At 36.8% G+C, this 16,083-nt stretch overlaps 1 protein-coding gene across 21 annotated transcripts in view; it reads right to left on the reverse strand.

Moving 5' to 3' along the window:
* The window catches only part of WNK1 (WNK lysine deficient protein kinase 1), a 146,040-nt gene that overhangs the window by 20,669 nt on the left and 109,288 nt on the right, over positions 1–16,083 (reverse strand). For 15 of the 21 annotated variants that reach the window (XM_005865941.2, XM_014539451.1, XM_005865932.2 and 12 more), the window contains 13 exons: positions 14,210–14,359; positions 12,482–12,940; positions 11,460–11,738; positions 10,668–10,765; positions 10,403–10,565; positions 9,899–10,015; positions 9,413–9,586; positions 9,176–9,233; positions 8,911–9,033; positions 6,721–8,168; positions 5,517–5,600; positions 3,528–3,605; positions 2,894–2,954 (listed from right to left, as the gene is read on the reverse strand). In XM_005865941.2, the coding sequence (XP_005866003.1) occupies positions 2,894–2,954; positions 3,528–3,605; positions 5,517–5,600; positions 6,721–8,168; positions 8,911–9,033; positions 9,176–9,233; positions 9,413–9,586; positions 9,899–10,015; positions 10,403–10,565; positions 10,668–10,765; positions 11,460–11,738; positions 12,482–12,940; positions 14,210–14,359 (3,292 nt within the window). The remainder of the gene's footprint in view (positions 1–2,893; positions 2,955–3,527; positions 3,606–5,516; positions 5,601–6,720; positions 8,169–8,910; positions 9,034–9,175; positions 9,234–9,412; positions 9,587–9,898; positions 10,016–10,402; positions 10,566–10,667; positions 10,766–11,459; positions 11,739–12,481; positions 12,941–14,209; positions 14,360–16,083) is intronic. The other 6 variants (XM_005865938.2, XM_014539448.1, XM_014539447.1 and 3 more) reach the window with 3 other exon arrangements.

Consider the following 16,083-nt stretch of genomic DNA (forward strand, 5'->3'; position numbering starts at 1 on the left):
AGTGCACAAATTTTTGTGCACCGGGCCTCTAGTATATATATAAAAGGCTAATATGCAAAGTGTCCCCTTGGGAGTTCGACAGGGAGACCGGGAGTTCGATCACTTGCTATGACGTGCGCTGACCACCAGGGGGTGGCGTGGAACAAAGGAAGGCCCTGGCTGGCAGCCGGGGAAGGGAGGCCCTGGCTGGCAGCTGGAAGGAAGGCCCTGATTGGATCGCCAGCCAGGCCTAGGGACCTTACTCGTGCACGAATTTATATAATGTTATAACTTAGAGAACATTCTGTATCGATGTTTCATTTTTAATGGCTGCATAGTGTTGTACTGAATGTATGCAAAAAGTAGATATAATTTAAAAAAAAAATGTACTACATTTTAACCAAGCTTCTACTAAAAATTTAAGTTATTCAAATTTCTTGCTATTATAAAAATGCTCTAATAAATATTTTCTTATAGATCTGTGGAATAAATATCTAGGTATGAAAATGCTGAATCATTTCCATTTAAAACTTCGATAGACATAACTAAATTTATCTCCAAAGAGACTGTACCAAGTCAATGGTGGCTATTAAACTTCTGAATTTACCAATGAGAAATGAGAAGTGCTACCACTTGTGGTTTTATTTTGCATTTCTGTTATCATAAAGTATTTTCATGCCTATGTTTCTTTTTTCTTAATCTTTTATTCCTTGTCTATGCTCAATTTATAGAACTCTTAGTATTAGCAAAGTAGCCCTTTTTGTGATATAAATACATGCACATGCATACATTTCCCAGTTTTTCATTTATCTTTGGACTAAATGGCATGATTTTTTCCAAGCAGAAAAACTAAAATCTATTACCACTTCTGGGCTGGGTATTAAACACAACACCTTTCTCTGTATGAGGGATCAGCAAGCTACAATGCATGGACCAAATTCAGCCCACTGCTTGCTTTTGTAAATAAATTTTATTGGAACACAGTGAAACTCATTCATTTATGTATTGTCTACTGTTGCTCAGGAGCTACAATAGATTTGAGTAGTTGTGACAGAGACTGTATGGCTAGCAAAGACTAATATATTTACTTTCTAGCCTTTTTGCAGAAGAAGTTTGCTGACTCTGATCTAGACAGTTAAAATTTAAGAAAAAAGAAAAATTTTCCTTTGTCTTCCTACAGCACCATTTGTATAGTATCATTTTAAAAAAATATATATATATTTTATTGATTTTTTTACAAGGTGAAAGGGAGAGGGACAGGGAGCCAGAAACATCGATGAGAGAGAAACATCGATCAGCTGCCTCTTGCACACCCCCGACCAGGGATGTGCCCGCAACCAAGGTACATGCCCTTGACTGGAATCGAACCCGGGACCCTCCAGTCCACAGACTGACGCTCTATCCACTGAGCCAAACCGGTTAGGGCTAGTATCATTTTTTATCTTTGATCCATTTGGAATTTATTTTGGTCTAAGCAGTGGTCGGCAAACTCATTAGTTAACAGAGTCAAATATCAACAGTACTTCTTCAAAATAGACTCGTCCAGGCTGAAAACCGACTTCTGCGCATGGGCCACGAAGTTTCAATCGCACTGTACGCGCGCCCGCACGTGGCATTTTGTGGAAGAGCCACACTCAAGGGGCCAAAGAGCTGCATGTGGCTCGAGAGCCACAGTTTGCGGACCACGGGAAGGCTAGTGGTCTTTGCTTTTTTTCCAGATGGCTGTCCAATTGTCCCAAACCATTTACTGAAATATCCCATCACATTATGATTTGAAAGGTCACCTTTTTAATATTCTACTTTCCCTTGTAGTTTGTCCATTTCTAGAATTTATCATTTGTTCCAGTGATTTTTCGAGTCATTCATTTTAAAACAAGAGAATCAATTCCCTTGAAAATATTTTGAGAGGTTTTAAGCAAAATTTAGCATTTAGGAAAGATAAGGAAACGTAAGAAGTAAGAGCACTTAGGTAATCTTATTAATAGTTATATGGGGGCCCAGTCAGTGTGGCTCAGTGGTTGAGCATTGACCTATGAACCAGGAGGTCATAGTTCGATTCCCAGTCAAGGCACATGCCCAGGTTGCGGGCTTGATCCCCAGTAGGGGTCATGCAGGAGACAACCATCAATGATTCTCTCTCATCATTAATGTTTCTATCTCTCTCTCGCTTCTCTCTGAAATTTATATATATATAATATATATTTTAAAAATATTTATATAGGGAAGTACATTTATGTCAGGTGGTACTGAGAATAGATTTTTATAAAAAGGGAATTAATATTAAGCATGTGGTATACAAAAATCACATTGCATAAGTATAGCTCACATTTAAGTATTTTCACTTTTAAACTTGATTCTGAAGGAAAAGGCAACAAAAAAATAGAACCTTTAAATTTCCTAGATTCTGTGGGACTGATGATTTTAAATGAAAAGAGATTCACTACAAAACTTTAGAATAGCAGTAATTGATACAGACTTATGACTAAGCACAGGGTGATAAAAGTCCTAATAAAATATTTAAATTGATGATATAGGTAATTTTGCAAAATTAAGTTGAAAGTATGCCTTTCTAAAGAGATTACATTTTATGAACATGCCAATTTTAATGACTCCAAAAAGAGATAAAAATGTTTAAACTGATTAATTGAAATCTTAAATTTGTATTTCTACAATCTTTGCTACTCAAGTTTATCTCTATATATTTAGTGTCACAAAAGCCAAGAAATTTATCAGTAAATTAACTTTTATATGTGCTTGAATTTTTTCATCTCTTAGCAAGAACCTAGGCCTAACTAATAACAAAGGGTTTTATGCTAAGAAACTATCTAAAAAAAAAAAAGAATATGTCTTTGAAATAGTAATCATTTATAGGGAGGTTTGAAAGTGGTAATATAAGAGGAAGGATGCTTCTCACCATCCTTCTGAGGCTGAGCTCCTGCTTCTGTAACTGCTGTTGGAGGCACCATGGACCCAGGCTGCAAAACACAGATACAAATACCACAAAAATCTTTAGCTTTGGTCAGTCTTAAAATTTGGCCTGCTGCTTTTCCTCTTATAAAGAGCATATGTGAAGAAACAACTTATGTCTGAGGGAATTTTTTTTTAACAGCCTAAAAATAGGTCTAATGTAAAGAAAGACATATTTTAATGAAGAAATTGAGTCTTAACGCTTCTACATGGCTTTCTTAATTTTTCCTATGGTATACTTGAGTATAACTTGAATATTCATAGAAAACTAGTTTTAATCAGAACACTATTATGTCACATGCCTGAAAGGATTAGAGTATAACCTCCTCTGAATCATAAATACAAAACCTTTGGTATAATTCTAACCAGAGAAAAAGAAAAGTATTTTTCAAATAAAATCTTTTCCAGTTACACTACTGGGTCAGTGTTAATTTTTCATTAACCGGTTTCATTTCTGCTGGCTTGAACAAACAAAGACAAAATAGGTGTTAAAGGTATCAATAGTCAAATTTACAGTTTATGTTCTAAGAACATAATACATAGGGTTATGGGAAGATTTTATCAAGATTTTCAAAACTTACACCAACTGCAGATGTTACTGCAATAGTCTCTGGACTAAGTGCTCTTCTCAACTGAGCATCAAGATCTTCCAGAGGTTGCTGGGATTGAATGAAAACAACCACAATAAATATAGGTCTTTGGCATATTCAGAATCCCTATGTATAGACCATTTATATAGGACATACTGTTTTATGCTTTAGATTGACATGACATAATGTGTGTCTATTCACGGAATATGAAACTCAATATATCAAGTTCAACTTAGATATACTAGTACTGCTTGAATGATTTACCAGTCTCTCAAAATGTTATGTCAACCTCAAACTTTAGAGAAACTGTTGCATTTATGTTTTTACAGTTTCTTAGAAAAAAATGTTACATTTGTTTTTACAGTTTCTAAGTTTTCTTTCTTACCTTTTATGTTTAATGTTACTGAAAGTGATAAAAAAGTTGTCTATTTGTCCTCTCCTTAAAATACATTCTGAAAAATGTATCAAGGTCTATTGGTAGATTAAGAGTTATCACATGTTCCCTATTTTCTTTTTCAGTTTGGTACATCTTTCTGAGACCTTGGCCTTACAAATAAAAGATGGCACTATCAAGTAATATTATTCTTTTTGTAAATCCTTAATAATCTATACACTTATACCTGCCCTATAAAAGACAGAAAGGAGGAACTGGAGGTCTGAGTATCCCATCCTATTAACCAGGTCTTACTACCATCCATCTCAAGGCCATAAACTTTATTCTTGCCACAGTCTCTTAACATCCATCTCTCTTGGCTTCCAGCAACCTATTCTTCTATAGCTTTTACTTATGCTATTCCCTGTCTATATGTAGGGTCTATCTACTTACTCCTCCACATGTCTTATTGCTGTTTCTCATCACACTTACAGCTCTCTTAGAATTATAAATACATGCTTCTAATAAGAAAATAGGTTTGAAACTCCCAATTTACAGACTTCCACAATGCAATTTTTTTCAAAACTTAGTGGCTGATGAAGTGGTTTCTCTGTTGGAGTTAAAACTTTATTATGGTAAGTTCATTAAATTATGTGCTACTATATATCTGGGATTAAAGAAGTAAAGACAAATTCAGGCTTTTCAAATTAGCAATTTACTATGTTTTTCTTTTACAGTTCTAAAATAAATTCCTAATTTAGTTTCAATGTTTACTAGGCTTGACCCACACAGAAGTTTTTTCATGGTTACAATGGATGCATAACGAGTACTTCCTATGGGAATTCAACTAAATGTGTGGGGTGGTAGAGTAGGGTGGAAAAGGAAAGAATTTAAATACTGTAAGCAATTCTGACCACCATTCTACCCAGTGGGTAGAACTGAGTGTGAGATAGGAATCTCACATTCACATCACTGGTCTTAATTCCTCTATGAGGAATCTCATTTCACCTGAGCTGAGTGATTTTTCTATTTAAAGATATATCTTTTTCATGAAATATCACCCTATAACCATCTATATATAAGCCAATTACTTAATTCAATGTTCATTAAAAGAAATGTCAAATTCAAGAAAAAAAATGGTTGCACTAAACTCATAGAAAAAGGGTATTATCAATTATTAGTATGGTACCCTTTCCTAAGGAACTTTCAAAGTTAATTCTATATACATGTAATTTTTTACTTCCATGAAATCTAGAGCAAATTATCTCATACCTAAGATGCAATTCCACTATTCTACGAATGAGAGAAGGAATTTTACTTGTTTGGCAAAATATCAATTTTGCTATTTTCTTCCTTCGTAAAATATGAAAAAATATTAATATTAAATGTTTTCTGGATGACTTGAAGCAACATTACAAATAAAAGAACTATGAAGCTTCTTACTTTAAATAGGGCTTGGGTCATTAGCTACACTATTTTAAAAGAAAGCTGTTACTAAGTCAAAACCAAATAGAAGCCAGAAGCCATGATCCCACAATGGAGAATTTAAATACCCTTTGTGAAAGAAAATAGGGGCACATTAAGAAATATGCCAAGTCTTGGGGCACCTGAGTTTGTGAAGGTCCTGGAAAAGGTGGCAGCTGCTCACTGGATGGAATACCAGCTAGAAGTTCAGAACCCACTGACACAACCTACAGACAATGAAGGGAAATTCAAGTCCATGAGACACTGAAATGTAAAGACTGGAGAACAAATCAACTAATTCAAATTGCAGAAGCATAAGAATAACATGTATCTAGTTAACGCATGCTTGTCACCTGGGTTATACACTTAAATAAAGGACATTGTAACCATGATACTATTATAGGGATTACTGTGACATACCAATAAAATGAATAGTAAAATTTAACAAGAAGTTATTCTCTAGGGAAAATAGAGGGAACAAAGGTTGTGTGGACATGAGAGGCACAGTCCAGATATTTTTGAACCACTGCCGTGGTACAGTATAATCAGGCTTTTCCAAAAACAAGACTTTTCTGAGAAAACAAAAACATTTCAGAAGTAACCAAGGGTCAGGCCTGATAACAAAAGGCATCAGAAATCCAATACTATCAAGCAATTTGTTTTCTGTCTGAGTAAAACCTCTATATTAACTACTGTTAAAAGCATTTCCTATCAATGGCAATGCATACAATACAGTAGAAAAAAAGTACAGCCTTATTACTTGGAAAAGATCAGAGATTGAAGATGGCAGAATGAGAGGAAACCCACCATAGCAGAATTAGAAAACACCTTCTAGTTATTTTATTCTTAAGATTAGATTCTTTTCTCCTCCTTTGTATCACATTATTAATTTCCAATTTTTTATTGACCCCATATTATACATCTGTGGAATCTAAGCAAAGCAGATAATTTGCTTCATTCTCATTGAAACAAAGATTATGAACTTCTGTTACTATGTATAATTGCCAGTAGAAGCATTTAGCTGTCTTTTGGGATAGAGTCCTTCAATTTGTACCAATTAGGAAGAAATGCCTGTAATTTTACCTGATTATTATAATTCTTAGAAAATCGTGCAGTATAGATAACCCCCAAATCCTGCCATATTTCAAAAGGAAAAATCTCTCATGTTCAATGTACATATACCCTATCACCTTCAATCTATTTATTTAATAAATACCAAGTGCCTATTATTAGGCAGACATTTTTATAACTTCATTTGTAATTTGCAAGGCTGAGTAGAAAAATGCATATATTAGAAGGAAAAAGAGTGGTTATATTAATTTAATTATTTCAAAACAAGAATCTTACTGGAGCCTTAGTTAAAGGTAGCTTTGACGGAGCAGTTGCAGGTTTCACTCCTGGTGTAGTGCTGACTGGGGCTGAAACATAGCTGACCGAAGTAGAAACTTGCCCAGGTGTTACCACTGGTATAACAGGCAAACCAGTTGTTCCTAGTGGCAAACTGGTTGGTGGTAAGCAAGTACTTGTAGTTGAAGTCATGAGTTTGCTGGGTGCAACAGCAGTCGTTGGGATACCTGGTGTGGCATTGGTTTCTACTACTAGTGACGTCTCCAATGAGACAGAGGCATGTTGAGTTCCAGATGAGCTGTGTTCACTAAAGAGAGATCGCAGCTTTTCCTCTAGAGTCTTTATGTCATCAATTCCAGGAGCTTTGGGCTGTGTATCAGCATCTATTTCAGGACAGTGTGTATGAGGCTGGTTGGGAAGCAAAGCTGGTTGAGGCTGACTATGAATTAGTGTCTGCTGTACAGCAGGCACACTAGCAACAGGCTGTGCTAAAGGTGGGATAGTAGGTATTTGGGGTAATAAAGGTGTAGAAGTAGGTCCTGCTGCTTGGGCAAGGACAGGAGTAGAAGCTATAACTGAGGGAATGACCAAAGGATGCACCCCACCAGGTTGAGAAATGGAACTAGATACTGCTGCTCCAGGGGAAGAGGAGGAGGAGGGTGCAGAGTGGGACAAAGCCAATCCAGCTGTACTGCTATGAGATATTTTATCAAGTGAGTGTGCACTAACCACTACTGTCTCAGCTAGTGTAGGAGCAGAGGTGCTGCTGCTAAGCTGAAGAGATGGCTGTGAAGCTATGCTTGGGAACGGAGTGGTGTTAGAAACTGAGGTTAATGTGGCTGCCCCTGTAGTAGTACTGCCTGCTGATGGCTGAGATAATGCAGGTGGAGGATTAGCCCCTGGAGCAGCAGCACTGCTCACTGCAGAGGCTGAAGTTGTTGAAACCGGTCTAGAGGGTAAAGTACCTATACTAGAAACAACACTCCCAGATGTGGGAGCCAGAACCGACTGGGATGTTGCTGATGTTGAGACAACTGCAGGTATAGTGATGCCTGAAACCATGCTGGAAAGCACTGGTGATTCTTCAGACACAGGTGGTATACAGAGTTCACTTGAAGTTACACTTGTGCAGGTGGTAATCCCTTTTTCAGTGGGCACTGTAATCTCAGACTGAATGACTGATGTGGAAATGTCATTAAGAGGGCAGCTAGTTACAGGGACTGATACTGAAAGTGTGGTTGCTGCTGTGGTGGGGACTCCAGCAATGCTACCCATGGAAGGAGGTACTACTGGAAATGTTGGTCCTGTCTGACTAAAGTTGGGAGGTGCTGTATTGGGTCCTTCTGTCATCTGGGCATTTTTAAGTTCAGAAAAGGCCTGCTGTAGACTAAGGGATGAAGCAGAGTGAGACAAATTCATTCCAGCACCATGAGACGTAGAGGCAGCAACTGCAAAGGAAAAGAAAAAATTCAGAATCAGTCCATTTTTAAAGGGTGGATTTAAAAGAATGTCCTAGCAATCTATTTTTGGATTACCAACTAGGCCACATACCAACAAGGTTTAAAAACTCTTCCAAGGGCCCTGCTGGCATGGCTCAATTGATCTATGAACCACTAGGTCACAGTTCAATTCCAAGTCAAGGCACATGCCCAGGTTGCAGGCTTGATCCCCAGTGTGGGGCATGAAGAGGCAGCCGATCAATGATTCTCTCTCATCATTGATGTATCTATCTCTCCCTCTCCTTTCCTCTTTTAAAACAATAAAAATATATTAAAAAACAGTAACTCTCCCAAGGAAATGATAGGCTCTAAAACAGCAAAGTAGTTAGATCAAAGTAAGTTAGGGTATACGATTATCTGTTTCTGAAAACAAACACAAAACCATGAAGTAACCTCAAAGCATATGCAATAGTACTAAATGGAAAAGCAAATACATATTACTGTATCTATACAGTATCTATTACGTGGACCGTATCTAGTTATGGCTGTCCCTTTGGCTCTTTTTCTTTAATCTTCTCTATTCATCACTTATTTCCTTTCTTCATATGTTTATCTGTTAGTTATAATCCCAATTTTCTAATCTCTTTTATTGTCTGTGTCATTATTTGAACTACTGCTAGATGACCTAGCTTCCAATATAGCAGAGATGCCACAAAATTTATAGAAGTATGTGGTAGAAGCAATTCCTTACCTGTATCTGATATTTCACCGGTGAAAACCTTTGATTCTCGTAATCGACTTTCTGGCACAGGACTCACTATAAACCGTCTTCCAGCAGAATGAACAACTTGAGTTAAAGAACTGGTAGGAATGCCTAGTTTAAAAGAAACAGACCACTTGATTGCATTATTATTATACTGTATATACTGTCACTGACATGAAGCTTTAAGATTTCATTATTAGCACACTTCGGTCAAAGGTAAGAGCAAACACAGAAAGAAAAGAGATTCATTCACCTATTTGTTGTGTCATGGAAGATGCAGGAAGTGGTTGTTTGAACTCTCCTTCCAATTTCTACAAAAAACAAAAGTAGTTCAATTCATTCTCAATGCAATCTGAATTAGGTAAATTGCCACATGCAAAGAGAACACAAGTGTTTGATCATCTCAGACATATGATCACTGGATATTTTGCTTGGCACTACAGTAATATGTTAAACAAACAAACCTTCACTATGGGAATGTTGAACCTACTTGAGAATCTGAAAAGCCATAGTCATCCTTTCCCTGTAGACTCTCCAATCCCTGGTCACCTTCTGGTTCCACACTGACATCCTCACTGAGCATTTCATCAGCTTTTTCAATAATTTCCCGCACTTGATCCACAAAAGACTCTCTCTCTGTTGCTAGAATGAAGTCATTGTTCACCTGTAAAAGAAATGTGATGTCAGTCTGATTAGTACAATGTTTCTCAAGCTTTAAGTCATCCAATTACCAACTTCATGACTTCTGCCCTATCTGCATACCACCTATATTATTATTTACTTGATATTAAAGTTCTTCAATACTAGTTAGGTATGTCCTATACAAAAACATCCTAAATCACAGGCTTGGTGTACTAGTTATATTCACATAGAAATAAATGTAAAAATATATTACAAAATACTGTATATTTGGCTAGGGCAGTGGCTACTTAGATCAAATACTAAGGCAAAACTGGAATTCCAAATGGAGACATACCATAATTGTTGCTATCTCCTCAGGATTGTCACCATCTAAATCAAATTTGAATGTAACCATTTTCCGATTGTGAGTCTCTAACTGACATTCTACTACCCGGTCTCCTTTATTTGAAACCTAAAAAGAAAAAGAAAAGGTACTTCGTATCTTGGAAAACCACATTCACCTTTGTTACTGAATTTGAGAAAGTAATGCAGATTATCACTTGAACTTAAGCCTGATGTTACCACTGGTATTCCTGGCACTGGTACTCTGCCTCTTAAACTGGTAGAAAGAAAATATTAGCCTTTGAGACACATACTCATCTTCCACTGAAGAGTTTGAAAGAAATGTAAACTAAAACTGTTCTTTTTCTAAAAGGTAAATAGAGTCTTATCATAGAAATATGGAATTTAACTATCATTTGAGTGATTAGAAAGTCCTAAAATTTCATCAGTACACCTGAGACTTAGAAATATCCACATAATATAAACTATATGAAACCCACATATCAGCAATACTTACATTCAAAATTCTCAATTTTGGGCGAGAAGTCTTTTCATGACGAGATCGACTTCTTACAGATTTTCGATAATGCCGTTTTGCAGTTCTCCCTTCATGCCTTCCACTGGATGATGGGACATTCTCATTGCCATCACTCATACCTGAAGCAACATCTGAATGTGCACTTCAAAAAAAGAGTTCAGTTTACAATATGAGACTTAAAGTTTTGATATTTTTAAGTTTCATATCATCTTACTACCAGTCAAGGACAGAGAATTTTACTTACCTGTCTATAGAAGAGACCAAAGTGGTAGGCTGGGTAGGTTGTGGCTGTGTTATTGGAACTGGCTCTGGAGGAGCAACCTGAGACACTCCCTGAGTACTCTGTGAATAGAAAGGATAATTCAAATCTTGGCAGTAATACATTTTATTTACTATTCACCATTCCCAAAAAAGCTACTCTTTTTATTTTTCTTATCCCTCCCCTAAGTCCTAGAAGCACTAAATTTACTAGTAATTCTCAATATTCAGCATCTAGAGATAGTGGTCTTAAAATTCCAAAGGAAGTTTCTAAAGCTAGTCTCTGATATAGACTGCATGGTGTGATACCAGCCAACATAGCTGCTAGATAGTGAGAAACTATAATTTGCCATGCAGCCAGCATCTTACCAGAAGTGTGCAATAGGGCAGGCAGAGTAAAGTGCAAAGATGATTCAGATCTTTCTCCTAGCAGGGCAAAAATGATTACTGGGAGCACAGCAGGATAAGATATTTTTACGACTGCCAATGGCAAGAATTTGTGAAAGGAGAAGAATAATGGCTAAAGTACTAGCTAGAGAAGTGAAGTGCTAATAGGGTTAATCTTCTCCAAGGCACACTCACTTCCCAACAGAACAACCAGTGGCAACAAGGCCCCCACATTGGCATTTCATTCTGCTGTAAGAAAAAGTCATTCAGAAGTTAGTTTGAAATAGTCTCCAAATGAGTTCTAAACCAGGGAACCTATGTTTCTGCTCTGTAATTTTTATCCCATTACATATATATGTTTTAGATGTTAACATGCAGAAATTCCATTTACCTCCAGAGCTGCTTGCTGGGAGGATGTAGTGGGGGCTTGTGCTAAACTCACTGCTGGTTGGGACACTTGAACCTGTCCTCCTATACTGCCCACAGGAACTACAAGATTTGATTCCATATAAGGCTGCACCACTGTAGGAAAGTAACCTGGTGTAGCTAATGCTTCTGTAGGCATGGGAGGGGATAAGACTGTAGAAGGGATGCAAACAGAAGCCACGCTGGAAGAGGGAGCAATATTTGAATCTCCTGGATATTGCAGTGGCAATCGAGGTGGGAAGCCCTGTGATAGAAATGAGGAAGGTGAGTTAGTGCAGGTCAGGTCATCAAATTAGCAAAACAGCAAGACATGCCAAAAAAAAAAAAAAAGAAAGAAAAAAAGAAAAGAGAGAGAGAAAGAATGCACATAGCAAAGAATAGTAGCCCACTCTTTTTCTAATAATTTAAAGATTTCTGATTTCAATTTAGGGGACAGGATTCTACAACTGTACTTTAAGTTGCTGTTGTGTTTTTTTTCCCTTCCTCCTGGAGATTATTTAAATAGGAGGAATAGACTTAATACCTTCCCGAAAAATATATACTTTCTAGTCAATCTTAAGTGGAAGAATGAAAAAGCTCTTCAAGGTATCAGTCATTCCAGTCATATCATGACCTGCTAATCTTCTAAATCCAAACCCTGAAGCTTTTTATTGATACCATGTTAGCTACTCTATTTATTCTTCTTATTACAAAAGTAGCCTGATGTACTCTTAGTAGCCATATCTAGCATTTAATTAGCTTTCACTGAGTTTTAAATGAACCATTTTTCTCCCAAGAGGTATCTTCAGAAAAATGGAAATGAATCATTACACATCATCACCCTATCCTTTCTCAGAATTTTACTATTTTCGTTTCTCTAGGAAAGATCAGCAACTACTGTTATTGCTAGTTATTCTGATATTCAACTACTATATTTTCAAGTCCTTGATGGTCTACTATGAGAACAAAACCCTCTGGTGCCCTCCTTTTTGCTAGGTAACACAATACCTGGTACAGAACATCTCCAGAGGGAAGTGGAACCTCAGCAGCTTGTCCAAGGTTAGCTGGTAGTCCCATGGACTGAACTGCTGGCTGCAGAAGCTGTGGGTGAACCTGACTTGGCAGCTGAGTCACAGGCTGCAGAAGGGTTGGAAGCTGACTAGAAGCCAGAGTTGATCCCCCTGGGATCACAGATGCTGTAGCCGATGAAGCCAAGGTGAGCAGAGGCTGATTAATGCCAGCTGCAATTGTGATGGGAAGGGTTGAGAAACCTGTCTGAGCCGCAGACACATGAGGAGCTGATATAGGAATTTGAGAGACAGAGTACTGAGGGAGTAAGGAAGTAGGGAGTGGCTGTCCCATAGGGAGGAAATGAGCACCAGAATGGACTGGAACAACTGAGGGTTGTGTTGCAACTGAGATCTGAGGTTCGCCTTGGATAGTTGGTACTGGCTGGGAAACTGGAAGCTGAGAAGGTAAAGAAAACAAAACAGACAGATTTAAAAAAAAAAAAAAAAAGCAAGGCCACCAAAGCAAGATTTGGTACTGGCTGGGAAACTGGAAGCTGAGAAGGGAAAGAAAACAAAACAGACAGATTTAAAAAAAAAAAAAAAAGCAAGGCCACCAAAGCAAGATTTATGTATTAGCTCAAAGGAATGAAAATTTAAAAAGAAAACAAGAAGAAGAAACCCTGGATACATTAGTGTAAGTTAATATGCCACATAAAAATAGGGAAAGGATTGCAGGATACAAAGAGGATGATTGGCTACTGTTCCAGGTCTTTGTAGAGAAGTTTACTAATGCTTCATTTTTCAACAATAAAATGAGGACCCTTCCACAGGCAAGGCTTTTTTGTTCATAGCATTAATTGAGATATATTTCCCATACCATAATTCACTGGCAGGTTTGCAGTCACTAAATCTATGACTGCTATTACAATAGTTACCGAAATTCAAATGAATTTCTTTATTCCCAGTGGAATTATATTTCATCAATATTGCCTGTAACAAAGGCCTATAAAAGTAGGTATATTTACCGTAGTTCACTGATTCTATGATGTAATCATCCCTCTCCAGCACTCTGTCATTTTAACATTTGTGAAACTGAGATATATCTTACAATTAATGGTGTATCAGTACTTAGAGATACATAAAACAATGGTGCATTTTAAAATTGATAGTATCTCAGAGCAATAAAATATGACAGAAACAATATATTGTGCCAAAATACAAGCACAACAAGCCCCAGTGTTAAAGTTGGGAAAAAGGTAATTCAGAAGAGCATTCCTTCTATGGGGCACTTTTCAAGTGACTGAAAGGATGCCTTAGAAAAGAAATCATTCCATAAAAGGGGTTTTTATGACTTACTATCATTAGGCAATGAGGGATAAAACAATGCATAAATCTACATGAAAATACAGCATATTCCCTGGAATATTAGATAGCTGACACAACTCTAGAAAATGTAACATTTATTAACCCATCAGTTCTAATTCTTGTCAAAATGATTTTAGACTCTTGTCAAACCTAAAAGTTAAATATTTTTAGATGGTCACTGCTCAGTCTGTATCCATTTACATTAAACAATGCATATGCACAAAAGGAGCAATTTTTTACTTCATTTTTGCAAAGAAACAAACAACTTTGATATTTCACCATTAGAGAAAGTAGAAGTCTATCTACATGAAAGAACAGGTTACATGGAATTCCCTTTAGCATACTCTTAGGAACTATTTACCTGTTTTCCAGCTGATACTTGAGGCAAGACCTGTGAAGCCTGAGGCTGACTCACTGGCTGTGCAGTAGTGGCCTCACTGGAGGTTGTTGTCTGTGGAAGTGAATACTGCACTGTCTGTTGAGGGGGGGCTGTCTGTTGTATTCCCTGTTGCTGAGAATAAAATATAATTACTCAGTTTTATTTCAAGTCATTAATAGCATGTTTTCAAGGAATTACGTTTGCCTAAGGCCTTCAGTGTCTGAAAATGATTTTAGTAATCAAGACAAACCCAAATTCATCAATTCCCCTTTACATTTCTTTTTTTCCTCTGGTGTTTTTTACTTGTGGTGGTACCACCAAGAACAATTAACCAGTGTTTCAAAACTTGAGTCACCACTGGTTCTTCACTCAGCATTCCCCATTGCCTCAATAGCATGTCATTTATAAAGATCTTTAGATACCATATCCAAATAGGCCCTACCTCCTCCAACCCCACTCCCCCTTTTTTTCCTATTTCTCCATTATCAGCTCTCACTTTGGTCCTCTATTAAACTAATCCAATCTCCCCCTTTAATCTTTCCAAAATCTATTTTATAAACTGTATAATTAATTTACTTGAAAAATAGCTCTGGTTATAGCTACAAAATAGTGAGAAGAGCATTGTATTAGGAATTTTAGTTTTATCATTTACTAGCTGTAATACCTTAGAGACTGTTCACTTTACTGCCAAAATGAAGTTTCCTTCTTTGAAAATAAGGACACTGTCAACTCAAGTCAAAGCAGGACAAAGGAAATGACTTTTGGGAATCAACATATGCTGGCCACTCTGGTGTAACACACTTAAACTTAATGCATGACACATATTTGTACTCAAATACTAATTTTTATAATAAATTAATTGCTCCCTTTTGTGTAACAAAAATCTGAACTTCATAGCTGACTTAAGGTTTTCTAATACCTATAACTAATTTAAAAAATTATAATACAAAAACAATACCTGTTTGTAATAAAAATTTTAACGAATACATCAGATTATAAAGTTAAATGAAAATACCCGAACCTCATTTCTCAGTGGCAACCACTATTAGTTTAGTGCATCTTTATGATTTTTTTATATATATAAATACATTTTCCTTTGTTAAAATAAAAACATGCCTATTATATAAAAAGTTTTCTCTAACATGTTTTCATTTCATCTATCAATGGCATCAATGTTCCAATGATGACTATTTTCGTTGATTTCTTAGAAAAATAAAATCACCAGTAGTCATGTTCATTTTATTCTTATTTAACTATTTCTGATAATGCAATTTTCTTATTTTAACTTGAGGGACAAATGGCTGTTGAATTATGTAAAATATTTTCAGCAACTAAGATATATCTATCATATTTATGCAACTATAAGGCAACTCTGAATATAAGAAAATTCTGTTTTCCCACTGAAAAGAACAACAAAAAACTGGCACACTTTTTTGGTCAACTTGAATATATTTAAACTTTAAGGAATTTACAGGGAAATACTACAATTATCAAAGGTATTAATTTATATACCTAAATAAGATTGCATATTATATAAGTACTAGAGGCCTGGTGCACGAAATTTGTGCACACGAGGGGGGGAGGGTACCTCAGCCCGACCTGCACCCTCTCCAATCTGGGAGCCCTCAGGGGATGTCCAGCTGCCAGCTTAGGCCTCATCAGGCCTAAACTGGCAGTTGGACATCCCTCTCACAATCTGGGATCTCTGGCTCCTAACCACTCACCTGCCTGCCTGCCTGATCCCCCTAACTGCCCTCCCCGGCCGGCCTGATCGCCCCTATTAACTTTTTTTTTAAATCTTACCCCCTTCACACACAGCTGTATTTGACTTCCTTATTGGCTTCTCCCTCTCACAC

This window comes from Myotis brandtii, unplaced genomic scaffold (genome assembly GCF_000412655.1).
Source record: "Myotis brandtii unplaced genomic scaffold, ASM41265v1 scaffold216, whole genome shotgun sequence".
NCBI lineage: Eukaryota > Metazoa > Chordata > Mammalia > Chiroptera > Vespertilionidae > Myotis > Myotis brandtii.